The sequence below is a fragment of the Trachypithecus francoisi genome, unplaced genomic scaffold (genome assembly GCF_009764315.1).
Source record: "Trachypithecus francoisi isolate TF-2019V2 unplaced genomic scaffold, Tfra_2.0 Lachesis_group3, whole genome shotgun sequence".
NCBI lineage: Eukaryota > Metazoa > Chordata > Mammalia > Primates > Cercopithecidae > Trachypithecus > Trachypithecus francoisi.
The window spans coordinates 52,637,376-52,652,891 of NW_022681468.1; the positions used below are offsets into that span (position 1 = coordinate 52,637,376).

At 36.4% G+C, this 15,516-nt stretch overlaps 1 protein-coding gene across 2 annotated transcripts in view; it reads right to left on the reverse strand.

Moving 5' to 3' along the window:
• Nucleotides 1–15,516, reverse strand: part of STYX (serine/threonine/tyrosine interacting protein) — a 52,452-nt gene that overhangs the window by 16,660 nt on the left and 20,276 nt on the right. For both annotated transcript variants that reach the window (XM_033188024.1, XM_033188025.1), the window contains 8 exons: nucleotides 14,398–14,430; nucleotides 12,477–12,530; nucleotides 7,720–7,817; nucleotides 3,202–3,262; nucleotides 2,434–2,470; nucleotides 1,999–2,038; nucleotides 1,856–1,906; nucleotides 21–93 (listed from right to left, as the gene is read on the reverse strand). In XM_033188024.1, coding sequence (XP_033043915.1) covers nucleotides 21–93; nucleotides 1,856–1,906; nucleotides 1,999–2,038; nucleotides 2,434–2,470; nucleotides 3,202–3,262; nucleotides 7,720–7,817; nucleotides 12,477–12,530; nucleotides 14,398–14,430 — 447 coding nt within the window. The remainder of the gene's footprint in view (nucleotides 1–20; nucleotides 94–1,855; nucleotides 1,907–1,998; nucleotides 2,039–2,433; nucleotides 2,471–3,201; nucleotides 3,263–7,719; nucleotides 7,818–12,476; nucleotides 12,531–14,397; nucleotides 14,431–15,516) is intronic.

A 15,516-nucleotide genomic window follows, 5' to 3' on the forward strand; every position in this document is an offset into this window, starting at 1 on the left:
AGGAAGAAAAGAGAAGTTACCTGAAGTTGATGGACAAATCCAGCATTAGGATTAATACAAAATCTTCTTTCTTGAACATAAGCAAAAGCATCTCTGAAAACAGAAAAGAATATTAATGTGACAGCATTATTTAATGAATTAAATCATAATCATACAACTTGTATTAGAGAGGGGTAATGAGTTGTAATGGAAAAAGCATGATGAGATTAAATATAATTCCTCTGCTCACCAGCTATATGCTTATGGCAGCTTGCTCAACTTCTCTAAGTTCTATTTTGTCCACTGGTAAAATGAAGAGTCTAATAACACCTACCTTGGGAAACTACTATGAATAGGAGATAAGTGTAAAGTGGCCAGATGCAGTGGCTCATGCCTGTAACCCCAATCCTTTGGGAGGCCAACACAGGAGGACTGCTTGAAGCCAGGACTTTCAGACCAGCCTGGGTGATGTAGTCAGACCCCATCTCTACAAAAAACTTAAAAATTAGCCATGCACAGTGATGTGGTATAGTCCCAGCTTCTTGAGAGGCTGAGGTGGGAGGACCGCTTGAGCCCCGGAGTCTGAGGCTACAGTGAGCTATGAGTGTGTCACTATACTCCAGCCTGAGAAACAGAGGAAGACCCTGTCTCTAAAATAAATATATAAAATGTAAGCATTTTGTGCATATAGTACAAGTTCAAGCTCAAAATATTATCGTTGGTTAAAGAGGCTTATTTACTTTTGTTGTTATGAGGCTTAAATTAGATAAAAGTGCCTATAATAGTACTGAGCTCACAGCAGAGACCCAATAAATACAAGTTATTTCCAACATTAATGTTCTGACAAAATTCCGAATAAAAAGAATATATACAACATAAAGTCCATCAATACATGTTCAATCTTTTTTCAATTAAATATTTGTATTCAGGCCAGGCGCAGTGGCTCACCCCTGTAATACCAGCACTTTGGGAGGCTGAGGCTGGCGGATCACAAGGTCAAGAGATTGAGACCATCCTGGCCAACATGGTGAAACTCTGTCTCTAATAAAAATATAAAAATTAGCTGGGCATGGTGGTGTGTACCTGTGGTCCCAGCTACTAGGGAGGCTGAGGCAGGAGAATTGCTTGAATCCGGGAGGCGGAGGTTGCAGTGAGTCGAGTTCACACCACTGCACTCCAGCCTGCCAACACAGCAAGACTCTGTCTCAAAATAAATAAATAAATAAATATTTGTATTCAAATAATATTCTTTTAAGAATAGATATTTTCAAGCAAAGTTTTCCATTCTAATTTAAATATAAAAGGGGACTGAAATAGAAAGAGGTATCAATGATTACTACAAGATTTCTAATTTGTAGAACAAGAAAAACTGAGGAAGGAAATAACTGTACATTGCCCAGGCTTTTGCTTTGTCTTAGGGTAAGAAGCTCATGACCACCCCCATCTTTTAAAAAATCTATATAGAATGCTTGGAAGAGATGATTTTTGATAAGAAAGACTACTCTGAATTGTAAACAGATGCTGCACACAATTCCTAGGTAATTTTTCATCCAACTATTGTTAAAGTAGAACATGACAAATTAGCCTTTTAAATAAGGCAAGCACTAACATTTGTGTTCAGGAGTTTTTATACTCAGACCAACCAATTCTCTTGTTGTAAGTAGTTTTTCATAGAATTTCCATATTAGCCTATGCATATCTATACAACTAGATAAATTAGGTTGAGACTAACCATGGAATAAGGGCCTGCCTAATCAAACATGACTACATGAAAAATAATCAGGGGAATAAGAACTTCAAACTTCCAAACCATTCCCATTAAGCTTCATTTTAATGAGAATTTAAACTGTGGCTAGGTTTTAGGGTATTTTCTTACCTGTACTTCATTCCAAATGTTTCCATAATGTACGCAATAACAAAGGCTGCACTGAAGAGGGGGAAATAATTTTAGAAAACAACCAGAAAATACAACTCATTAATTAAATGTTACAGAAAGAAAGATTATTTCTAACTTCATACCTTCTGGAGATCCCTGCATTTCCATGCACAAGAACTTTTCCTGAAAAACATGAATTCGTTATTCTAATAGAAAAACACCTGAGTCAGCAGCTGAACTATATTGAAACCACAGTAAAGTAACTCCTTCCTTATATACTATAATCGCTTGGATGTTTATTTTCAAATCTTTACAATTTGTTATTATTAACTGTGTAGAGAATATACCAGACTCTTATTAAAGAAACTGAAAGCTCACAGAGAATTTGAAAACAGTCTACAGGGATACTCCAGAAAGCCTATCCAAATGAAACAAGTAATTGGGAAAATAAAAATTTGGGAGTAAGCTACTACATGTAATTGTAACTTCCATATCCTGCATTTAAGACAAATACCAACTAAAAAATTAACAAATAATCAAAATATAAACATTAGTTAAGGAAAGGAAATATTATTTACCTCCCGTTTGTAAGCTCCCATCAATAAATTCCTTAGTCTGGAGGCAAAAGACATGTGGATTAATGTAAGCATAAAATAAATGCATATAATGAAATAAAATGAAACCTATTGAAAATAATTTCCTAATTTATAGGTATAAAAATTATCTTAATTCACAAATTTCCAAAATGCTACAAATAATTGTCTTGTAGTAGACATGTCCAAAAAATAAATAAAATAAAGAAGCCAAATTTTAATTTGAATCTAATACATTCACAATATGATTCCTCAAATTTCTGGAGATCATAAAAAAATTTTCTACAAATAATTCATTTTTTTAAAAAACACAATCACATAATTTTCAGTCATAGCAAAGTAAAAGTAGTAAGCTTTACAAGCACAATTAAAGGGGCCGGGTGTGATGGCTCACACCTGTAATCCCAGCACTTTGGGAGGCTGAGGCGGGCGGATCACCTGAGGTCAGGAATTCGAGACCAGCCTGATCAACATGGAGAAACCCCGTCTCTACCAAAAATACAAAATTAGTTGGGCATGGTGGCTCATGCCTGTAATCCCAGCCACTTGGGAGGCTGAGGCAGAAAAATCACTTGAACCCAGGTGGCAGAGGTTGTGATGAGCCAAAATTGCACCATTGCACTCCAGCCTGGGCAACAAGAGTGAAACTCTGTCTCAAAAAAAAAAAAAAGGAAAAGAAAAAAGAAGAAGCACAACTAAGAAGTCAAATCATAAATAAATTTAAATGTTATTTTTTAAAATACTGGTACCTACCATAGGGAAAAAACGTATTATATTTTCAACTGGATTATCTGCAATATCCAGGACTAAATATCTGAAAATAGAGTATTTTGTGATAAGCACACTTTAAGTAAAACACTTAACGTATTTTTAAAAAATAACTCATTATTTCTTGGTAACCATGACAAGAACACAAAACAACTTTCAAAGTATCATATTCCCAAGAACTGTGTGGTAGATTTTACATTGCTTGAAGGCATTAAAACCTGAAACACCATGTTAACATCTCTGATATTTTAGTATTTAAAAAATCCATCAGCCTGGGCACAATGGCTCATGTCTGTAATCCTAGCATTTTGGGAGGCCAAGGTGGGAGGATCACTTGAGCCCAGCCTGAGCAACAGAGGGAGACTCCATCTCTAAAAAATATTTAAAAATCGGCTGGGTGTGGTGGTGTGCACCTATAGTCCCAGCTACTCAGGGGGCTGAGGTAGAATTGTGTGAGCCTGGAAGTCAAGGATATAGTAAGCTATGATTGGGCCACTGCACTCCAGCCTGGGCAACAAAGCAAGATTCTTATCTCAAAAATAAATACATATTTTATTGGCATATAATGAACCATTTGGCTAAAATAGAAAAATCACAAGCAGGAAGATACATTCCTCTAGATCAGAGTGGACCTAGAAATAAAGACAAAGGTACCTGTAATCGTTATGTTATTCTTTTATTTCTATCAATTTCTCTAAGACCAGAAGATTGTTCTCTAAGTGGTCCTGTGACCCCTGCTCATAAAACTACAGAGGACATTTCAGAGGAAGTCCAAAGTCTAAAAGAGAAGGAACAAATAAGAGAAGGCATGGTCTATGGAACCATAACTCAAACATCCACTGTTTGAACTAATTTTTAGTAAAGCAAAAAAAAAAAAAAAACCGCTGAGAGAGCACCTGTCCTGAATTTTACACTTTACAAAATACTTAAAAATAAGGCATTTTTAATGTGTTAGCTTGTTTTATTTTGTAAAAAACTTCCATTTCTAAGCATTCCTAAGACCACTGTTTATTAACACAACTATAGGCAATTAGCTAAGTTATTAAACTAGTTTCAAGGACAACTTTGCATTAAAAATTACAGTTCTTCAATGATCAGTTACCCGGTAACAACTTCAAAGAATTAAGGACTTTAATACAGAGAAGCTGAGGCCAAGCATGGTGGCTCACGCTTGTAATCCCAGCACTTTGGGAGGCCGAGGCAGGTGGATTGCCTGAGGTCAGGAGTTCAAGACCAGCCTGGCTAACATGGTGAAACCCCATCTCTACTAAAAATATAAAAATTAGCCAGGTGTGGTGGTGCACACCTGTAATCCCAGCTACTCAGGAGGCTGAGGCAGAGAATCACTTAAACCGGGAGGGAGAGGCTGCAGTGGGCTGAAATCGTGCCACTGCACTCCAGCCTGGGTGAGAGAACAAGACTCTGTCTCAAAAACAAAACAAAACAAAACAAAACAAAACACCGCAGAAGCTGAACCCCAGGATCTGAGGAAAATCCAAGATTTAACCCACAAGGATTTCAACAATGACTGTCGCCTGAAGTGATTGGGAATTCCAGTTATATAAAACAACTCTTCAAAGGAAAAATGTTAACTCAGAATGAAATTAAATATTTTAATGCATAACATATTCCGTGTCAAGAACTACTAGTAGAACTACCAATCTCTAAAAACTAGTACTATAAAAGTTTAAGGAGAAATGATTCTTCCATTAGGATAAAGAACCTGCACCAACAACATTACAATTTGAACAAAAATTCTGTACACATTAGAAATGAATAGTTTGATTTTTTGGTTGGTTTGTTTTTTCTTAAGATTAGTTTCACCTTATATAGTTTGATATTTTAAAACACAACATTCTCATTTTCTGTAATAATTCTATGCGTATACACATAAATACACATACACAACAGAAAAAGACTTTGGGAGGCCGAGACAGGCAGATCACGAGGTCAGGAGTTCGAGACAAGCCTGGCCAACATGGTGAAATGCCATCTGTACTAAAAATACAAAAATTAGGCCGGGTGTGGTGGCTCACGCCTGTAATCCCAGCAGTTTGGGAGGCTGAGGTGGGTGGATCAAGAGGTCAGGAGCTCAAGAGCAGCCTGGCCAAGATGGTGAAACCCCGTCTCTACTAAAAACACAAAAAAAATTAGCCCGGAGTGGTGGTGGGCACCTGTTATCTCAGCTACTTGGGCGGCTGAGGCAGAGAATTGCTTAAACCTGGGAGGTGGAGGATGCAGTGAGCCAAGATCACGCCATTGCATTCCAGCCTGCGCAAAAGAGCAAAACTCCATCAAAAAAAAAAAAAATTAGCTGGGAGTGGTGGTGTGCACCTGTAATCCCAGCTACTCAGGAGGCTGAGGCAGGAGAATTGCTTGAACCCAGGAGGTGGAAGTTGCAGTGAGCCAAGATCATGCCGCTGCACTCCAGCCTGCGTGACAGAGTGAGACTCCATCTCAAAAAAAAAAAAAAAAAAAAAAACCCATGAAATGAAAATATGTCCCTGTACCATCACAGGCCCTGAATTTTCCTTCTTAGAAGCAATCACTATGAAGTTTCTAGCCTGTTGGTCCAGAAATATTCTATGCACATACAAGAATAAATATACTTAATGTAGTATATATGTATTTACTCAACACACTGCGAATATATACACATTGTTCCACACTCTGCTTTGTTCATGCAATGCATTATTTTGGAGATCATGCCAAATCCAAACACATAGATATATTACATTCTTTTTCATGGTTACATAGTATTCTATTATATGTTCAAACAATGTATTTTAGAGTATGTATCTTGTATTTACAGATATTTATAGATTGGTTTCATTTTAAAAATAAAGCAGAGCATTAAATTTTTTTTTTTTTTGAGACAGAGTCTCACTCTGTCGCCAGGCTGGAGCGCAGTGGGGCAATCTCGGCTCACTGAAAGCCCCGCCTCCCGGGTTCAAGTGATTCTCCTGCCTCAGCCTCCTGAGTAAATGGGACTATAGGCACACGCCACCATGCCCAGAAAATTTTTGTATTTTTAGTACAGACGGGGTCTCTCTGTGTTGGCCAGGATATTCTTGATCTCTTGACCTCATGATCCACCCCCCTCAGCCTCCCAAAGTACTGTGATTATAGGCATAAGACACGGCACCCAGCTTTTTTTTTTTTTGAGATGGAGTCTTGCTCTGTTGCCCAGGCTGGAGTGCAGTGGCACGATCTCGGCTCACTGTAACCTCTGCCTCCCGGTTTCAAGCAATTCTCCTGCCTCAGTCTCCTGAGTTGCTGGGACTACAGGCATGTGTCACCATGCTCGGGTAATTTTCGCTTTAGTAGAGATGGAGTTTCGCCACATTGGCCAGGCTGGTCTCGAACTCCTGACCTCAGGTGATCTGCCCACCTCGGCCTCCCAAAATGCTGGGATTACAGGCATGAGCCACCGCGCTGGCCTAAAATATTTTTAACATATATACTTTTACATAGATATTGAAGGAAGAAGCTGCCTCCTAGGAGAGGAGCATGGTGGCTTGGGTTTAGAGGAGAAAAAGTAGTTTTTGTACTAGGTGTAACATACTCTATTTTAAAAACGAAGTTAAAAAATAAAGAACATTAAAAACCATTACATGCTCAACTGAACTTGTAAGATAAATAAGAACATCAAATGAGATGCCATTTTTACTCCATTAGACTTTGAGAAATTAAAAATGTTTCACAATTCCATCTTGGAGAGATACCAAGGGAAGAGTCACTCTCATATACTTGATAGTGGGAACGTAAACTGATACAATGCACTAGAAAACAATCTGCTACATCTATCAAAATTTAAAATGTTCATACTCATATCCAGCAATTCTACAAATTTGCCCTATCAATATGCTCACATATTAATTGAGTAATATGTACAATGATAGTCACTATATGCTATACATATTAGTATAAGGCCAGAAACAGTCTAAATGTCCAACAGACTAAGTGAATAAATTTTAGTATAGCCATACAGTGGATTACAATGCAACTTATTCTTTTTAACCAATAAGATATTTATTCTGATATAAACCAATCTCCAAAAAATACAAAGTAAAAAAAAAGAAAGGCAATGTAAAAAACAAAAGTTTATCTATAAGAATATGCTCATAAATTTAACCTAACACTGGAAAGCTACCCAATAAAGAGGTAATAGTAGATGTTGTTTCCCTATACCTATCCCCTAGATACTCAATTCCTTTATCCCTCAAGAGATAAAATAATGTATACTAAAATCTACTTTTCAGTATGTTATTTTTAAATTCTTTTTTATTTTTACTTTCCAAGAAACTTCTTGACAATATACACTATTTTGAACCTTTAGAATTCTGCATTATGGGCATAAATTATTTAAGTATTTTAAGTAAAATTTATTGTAAAAAACTATGTACTATATGACCCATTTTTTATATACAGAAAAAACTGATGGTACAAAACCTGAAATGAAACTTCAATAAGTGTTTTACAAATCATAGCAATAATTCTTACCTAAATAACTGCTGAAAGTTTGGTTTAATAAAGTTTGCTTCAATATTTTGTCGTATGCATATTATATGGGTTATTCCATGTTTCTGTAGTATAGGTAGCTGTAAAAAAAAAAAGCAGGGGGAGGACAGGGAAGATGAATATTTTAAAATATCAAACATCCTCTTACTTTTTGAGTGAAACTCAAAAAGTTTCACTTTGGAGCATTTCAGATTTTTCAGATTAGGGATACTCAACCTGTAGTGCTTGATGTTTGAAAATACACAGAACCCAAGTCTCTGCTTAAGTCCAGGGGATTAAAGCTAATTTTATAATATACCTGAAGTGGGTAGCAAGATATTTCAATGATTTAAGACTAATACACTAATGTCCTCAAAAGGTTAACAGGGATATTTCATACCTATAATTTTAGAGCTTGATGGAACCTTTATGTAAGATGTTTGGCATAGCACCTGGGACACACAGCAAGTGTTTAATAAATGATAGTTATATATATTGACTGCAATCTTTATTCTTTAGAGGGGACTACTAAGACATAAAACAGTTACATTACCAAATACTTGGACTTCACTGACCTAGTTAACAGCAGTACCTGAGCCCAAATCTCTAGACAACTCCTTGCCTCTCCCAGTATACTTTAAGAGTCAGAATTAATTTATATACTTCACATAATCTACTTAACCCTTCACCATTTAAAAATTTTCCTGAAGTTAAAAATGGCAACTTCAATGGCGTGTTATTATATTCCATACAGGTTGAGTATCCCTTATCCAAAATGCTGGTCCCAAGATAGGACCATAAGTGTTTCAGATTTCAGATTTTGAAATATTTGCCTTGGCTAGGCGCAGTGGCTCATGCCTATAATCCCAGCACTTTGGGAGGCTGAGGCAGGTGGATCACGAGGTCAGGAGATCAAGACCATCCTGGCTAACACACTGAAACCCCGTCTCTACTAAATACACAAAAAATTAGCCGGGCAAGGTGGCGGGCACCTGTAGTCCCAGCTATTTGGGAGGCTGAGGCAGGAGAATGGCATGAACCCAGGAGGCGGAGCTTGCAGTGAGCCAAGATCGCGCCACTGCACTCCAGCCTGGGCGACAGAGACTTTGTCTCAAAAAAAAAAAAGAGAAATATTTGCCTATACATACTGAGATGTCTTGGGGATAGGATTCAAGTTTAAACACAACATTCATTTATGCTTCACACACACCACATACATATACTCTGAAGGTAATTTCATACAGTCATTTGGTGCATGAAACAAAATTTTGACTGTGACCCATTACATAGGGACAGGTGTAGAGTTCACTTGTGTTTTCATGCTGAAACTCAAAAAGTTTCACTTTGGAGCATTTCAGATTTTTCAGATTAGGGATACTCACTCAATCTGTAGTGCTTTTGGCTCCACACTTAGAAGCAATTTAACATGACAATTCTAGAAATTATCAAATAATAAATTTTCATTTGCAAGTGATGATAAGTTTAAGTGAGTTTATAGATGTTATTTTATTACCTAGAGCATTAAGTTCCTTGACAGAAAAGATTTATATTTGTTCACTGATACACAGTATGTGTAAAGTGTATTGTACACTTAAGTATCAAGTATGTATAACTAGTTAAGTGTTCAATAATTATCTGTTCAGTAAATGAACTAACAAGTCACAATGGGAAGAGAATCAGATAACCTTGAATTTCCTGACACATTCAGTTTAAAATCCTATATATTTAATTCCCATTTCCTGCATTGTAAATAGTACAAAACAGTAGCACTAATAATTCATGAGCAAAGTAAAAAAAATAATGATTTATGTGTTATGAACTAAATGTTTGCATCACCTCAGATTCATATGTTGAAATCCTTACCCGCAAGATGTGATGGTGGAATCTCTGGGAGGTAATCAGTTTTAAATTGAGGTCAAGAGGGTAGAAACCTCCATGACAGGATCTGTACCCTTATAAGAGGCAAGAACTCGTTCTCTTGGCTGTGTGAGGATACAGCAAGAAGGGAGGGATCTGCAAACCAGCAAGAGGGTCCTCACCAGAGCCGGACCATGACTGTGGACTTCCCAGCCTCCAGAACTCAGAGAAATAATCCTTTGTTATTTAAGCCACCCTGTCTATGGTATTTTGTTTGAAGAGCCTGAGCTAAGACAATATAATTTTCAAGTTTTAAGTGTTAATTTCTGCAGCAAGTTTTATGTCAGCATAGATTAGAATTCAATTATCTTTGTATTTGAGTATAACCTGAGTTAGGGAAAGTGAGATAAGCATTTGGTAAGCTTAATAATTAACCAATGTTCTATATTGAGATTTGTGCCAATTCCACAACAAATTCAAAATTAACTCCTTCGTGTACACTTGATGACCTATGGAGTTTTCTTATCTACTTTATGAATGTGAGAAAGTACAAGATGATGCACATAATTATGTATAAATATGCGTAAACAAGCTTTGAAGGCCCATTAGACTACTACTAAGTAAACATAAACTATCAAAATAGAGCCCTAACATAACAGCAAATAGAATTATTTTGTACTTTTCAAAGGCAGTTGCTTTTGCACCAACCTAATATAAAGCAAATTATGACCTTACCTCACATTTAAAAACAATAGAAAAACTTTACAAATAGAAATAGTTTACTAGTTACAAAGGCCCTAAATTTGACTCTTTTATTTAAACTGTATTTGAATTTAATAAAAGATATACTCAAGTAAACGTGGCCAGGCATGGTGGGTCATGCCTGTAATCCCAGTGCTTTGGGAGGCTAAGGTGGGAGGATCACTTCAACCCAGGAATTTGAAAGTAGCCTGGGTAACACAGCCAGACCCCACCTCTACAAAAACTTTGAGAATTAAGCCAGGCATGGTGGTGTGTGCCTGTAGTCCCAGCTACTCGGGAGGCTGAGGTAGGAAGACAGCTTGAGCCCAGGAGTTTGAGGTTACAGTGAGCTATGATAGCACACCACTGTACTCTAGCCTGGTAACAGAGGGAGACCCCACTCCTCTCTCACAAAATAATAATAACAATAAATGAGTGTTTAAAAAGGAGTTTATCCATTTAGGTTTATCTCCAATATTATTTTTTGTTGTTGTTTTCAGATAATGATATGAAAACAAATATGGGCTATATTATGGTTACCTAGGGTGGGAAATATAAAATACTGCCATAGAGGCTTTTTCTCTATCTAATAAGACCATGGTGACATTTCAAGAGAAGAAGTTTTGAAGAACTAGATCTTTGTGTGTGTTTTTGTTTTGTTTTGAGATAAAGTCTCACTCCGTCAACCAGGCTGGAGTACAGTGGTGCCATGTTGGCTCACTGCAACCTCTACCTCCCAGGTTCAAGCAATTCTCGTGCCTCAGCCTCGCGAGTAGCTGGGATTACAGACACGTACCACCATAACCAGCTAATTAATGTATTTTTAGTAGAGACGGGGTTTTGCCATGTTGGCCAGGCTGGTCTTGAACTCCTGGCCTCATGTAATCTGCCTGCCTCAGCCTTCCATTGAGGAGACAGATCTTTAAACAAATAATTTAATGTGATAAATATTGTATGTATATTTATAAAGTACAATGGGAATTTTAAAAATGAAAATTATCTAAAACGATCTGGAAGACTAGTACTTGGTGAATAGCAAATTATATGGACAATAACCTCGTTTCCATCTGTCTTTTACAAAATAAATTATAGCTATGTCTATAGTTACCTGCCCTGTCCTTTCCCTAATACTTACTTTTACTAACTCCCTATCTTTCCAACTAAGCAAAAAGTCATCAAGATGTCCAGGTTTACTCTTAGCCATGTTTCAGCAGTCAAAAAAATCTTCGAGTTTCAAAATTAATGACCTTTTAAAACCGGTTAAATTCCTAAGAACATCATTTTAAATTACAGAGATGTCAAACACAATTTAAGTATACTGACTTCTGAACAGGCAAAGTATTGGGGAAAGACATTTGTGGTACGTTTCATGTTGTAACTCAAAGAGAATTAGTAGCACTGAATCTTTTAGAAGTGGCAAGAACATATTAAAATGAGATCTACCTATTTTGACTGCAACTGAGTAAGTCCATTAAAGTTTGACTATGTAGACTATCTATACAGATTGAATATCCTTATCTAAAATGCCGGGGACCAGAAGTATTTCAGAGTTTGTATTTTTCTGTTTGTTTTGCATATTTGCATTATACTTATAATTGAGCATTCCTAATCCAAAAATCCAAAATCTGAAATACTGCAATGAGGATTTCCTTCGAGTGACATACTGGTGCTCAAAAAGTTTCAAATTTCGTATCAGGGATACCAACCAGCCCTCTAAAGTCTGGCTGGCAAAACAACTAAGGTGAATCACTTTCAGTTAACACACACAGTCTTACCCTTGATAAGGAAGGTTTAACTAAACATAGAAATTCCTTATTTTGGGCTTTAAGTATACCTCATATTGTTCTGAAGCTATGATTAGCAATTACAGATGTCTAGTATTTTAGAGAGCAAATAAGTTATTAAAGATCAGTTATCTGGTAAATCTTTCAAACATACAAATTTCATGAGGAAAAAACAAAAACTGTGATTTGTGGTGAAACACTTGAGAACTACTGGTCTAGTAAAATAAGGAAAGAGGAAGGTACTCCAAAGTGACAATTACTGTTAACAGACAGTACTTGTGGATGCTCCCTAAAATAAAACTCGTTATTGCTAAAAAACTTACCCAAGAAAAGTTGGTTAATAAAAGTCTCTCTTGGTGAATCTAACAAAGTTCATACCTTGCTTTTCATAGCAGATGAATATGGGCCTAAGAACAATCCAGGTAAAATTTCCTAGAAAAAAAAATTGAGGTATTTACCATCAGCAATTTAAATCTATCAGACTATGTACCATATAACTGAATTTGTGGGGTGTTTTCATAGTTGTTAAAACAATTTGCTTAAAAGTTTGTTATTTAGGGAGCATTTCCTATCCACGCTGAGCAAATGATTGGGTAGAGAAATGCAGGCATGCTTTATAACATCGAATAAGACACTCAAGTTTTATTTAAACAGCTTTATTTTATATCAACAGCTCTGAAAAGTTGGATATGTGAACTTATACAGTTTTTTATAAGCAGTTTGGATGGAATTAGTACATTGTAATGTTGCATTTTAGATTAATAAAATCTTTTAAATTTTACTTCTATTCTCTGCTAAAACCTGGAAATAAAATAGGCATAAAGGAAATCATCCCTTTAAATCTACACAAAACCTTATTCGGCCAAATCAAAAGCAGCACAAGACACAACAAGATTGGAACTCTTATCTATTTTTTTAATCTTTTTTTTTTTCTTTAAAAAATAGAGATGAAGTCTCAGTATGTTGCCCAGGCTGATAAGGAACTCCTGGGCTCTAGTGATCCTTCCGCCTCAGCCTCCCAAACTGCTCGAATTATAGACATGAACTCCTGTGTCCGATCTAAAACTATGATCTATAGTTAATAGAAGCAAATTATTACTGTAACATAAAAAGTCCAAATTCAAATATTTGCCAGGTGACAAAATTTCAACAATTTAAATATGTACCTTCTAGAAGCTGAATTCAAATTTATTCTATGTAAATTCAATATAGAAAGCTTTCAGTCTGGATATATCACACCCTAGATACTAACAGTAACTTTATAGTTCAGTTCTATAAGTCATAATCATTTGTATATAAAACTGATTTCTCCCACCAGGCTTTTGTGGGCAGAAATTACATTTAGTCATCTTTGCATTCCTCATAGCACCAAACAAAATGCCTCATAGGTACTCACATAGTTTTTCAAAGTGAATTTTCATTACGAGAGAAAAGTAACAGATTTTTAGAAGTCATGGGATTCCCAGGAACAAGATACTGCTTAATCCTGGGGCAAACAGACCTCACTGTAAAAAGTATGAAATGCAAAAGAAAATGAGCTGCTATAAGGGTTAGCTATCATTTAATTCATTCCAAACTGAAAGTATTCAATTTGATCTTCTAAAAGACTTAATTATGGAAGTTGATTGAAAATCGGACACAAAATGAACAATGCTTATTTGTTGTACAGTGAACTCTCCCTAACTTATCTACACAGAGAAAGCAAACTGCTTTCAAAAGGAACACAAAATAGTATCCAATTTTTCACATGAGGAAAAAGAAAGTGACTCATTGGCCAGGTGCAGTGGCTCATGCCTGTCAGCCTAGCACTCTGGGAGGCCAAGGTAGGTGATCACCTGAGGTCAGGAGTTCGAGACCAGCCTGACCAACATGGAGAAACCCCACCTCTACTAAAAATACAAAATTAGCCGCGCATGGTGGCGTATGCCTGTAATCCCAGCTATTCAGGAGGCTGAGGCAGGAAAATCGCTTGAACCCGGGAGGCAGGGGTTGCGGTGAGCCGAGATCGTGCCACTGCACTCCAGCCTGGGCAACAAGAGCAAAATTCCGTTTCAAAAAAAATAATAATAATAATAATAAGAGAAAGTGACTCATTAAGTACAAACACCTATTATTACATTCCTCTAATTTCCCATCTTTTTAAGATCCAAGATTAACCTTAAATATTTAAAATAATTAATTATTTAAAATACATAATGATGAACCTACAGATCATGAATCAGCAGGTCTCAAATCCTATAAACTAAGGTTGTTACTATGATAACATGGGTTGGTTTGAACAAACAAAAGATTGCCATACCTGCATCTCTCGTCTCATAGGGTAGGTCCACTCCTTTAAAAGGGGAGGAAAACATAAGAATAAAAGTAGATAACATTGAAAAAGTCACCCAATTAAAGGCTAAAGATGTGACATACAAGTATGTAGATTTTTTTAAGTTACATTATACTTTAAGAATATTTTATTAAAATAGCAGACTTGGTTTCACAAACATCTGAAAATTGAAGTGACAAGAAACAAAGCTTAAGGCATTCTTTAAATAACTAGGCTTCCAGAATTATTATATTACTTCATATAATGGATGAAACTGCTCATTAAACTTAAGAATAGAATAGATATTCCAGAAGATTCTCCCCAAAACTGATCTTCTAAGTCAAAGATGTCACTAGATTTTTTTTGTTTCTCATGCCAACTCTAAACAACTGACAGTAGATACCTAAAACACTGTGTGGTCCAAGACAGCAAGAAGAATGTCTGATCAACAAATAATACCTGAAATGGATAAAAGAAAAATGCTATGTCATAGGTACTTGCCATCTCTGATCTAAAATGCCAAAAGCTTATCAAAGAGCCTTTCCTACATCTCACTTGGTCCTAACATTCTTGTCTAGTTCAATTATTTTAACACATATCACAAAAGATAAGAGACTTTGTTTTGTCTTTGGAATGCAGACCAATATAAAGAAGCTGTAAAATAACACAAAATGTCAATGGTAAAAGATAAAAAATATTTTAAAAGTTAGAAAAAGAGAAAACTAACTATAGTAAATTGAAATGAAGAATAGAAATAGACTAGAAGGCCAGGCTCTGTGGCTCATGCCTATAATCCCAGCACTTTGGGATGCCGAGGCAGGCAGATTGCTTGAGCTCAGGAGTTTCAGACCAGCCTGGGAAACAGAGTGAAACACCTTCTCTACTAAAAATACAAAAAAATTAGTTGGGCATGGTGGAGCCTGCTTGTAATCCCATCTACACAGGAGGCTCAGGTGGGAAGATCGCTTGAGCCTGGGAGGCAGAGGTTGCAATGAGCCGAGATCACCCCACCACTCCAGCTTGGGTGACAGACTGAGACCCCGTCTTAAAAAAAAAAAATGATAGTACAGATAGTCCTCATTTGTTAATGGATTGATTGCATTCCAA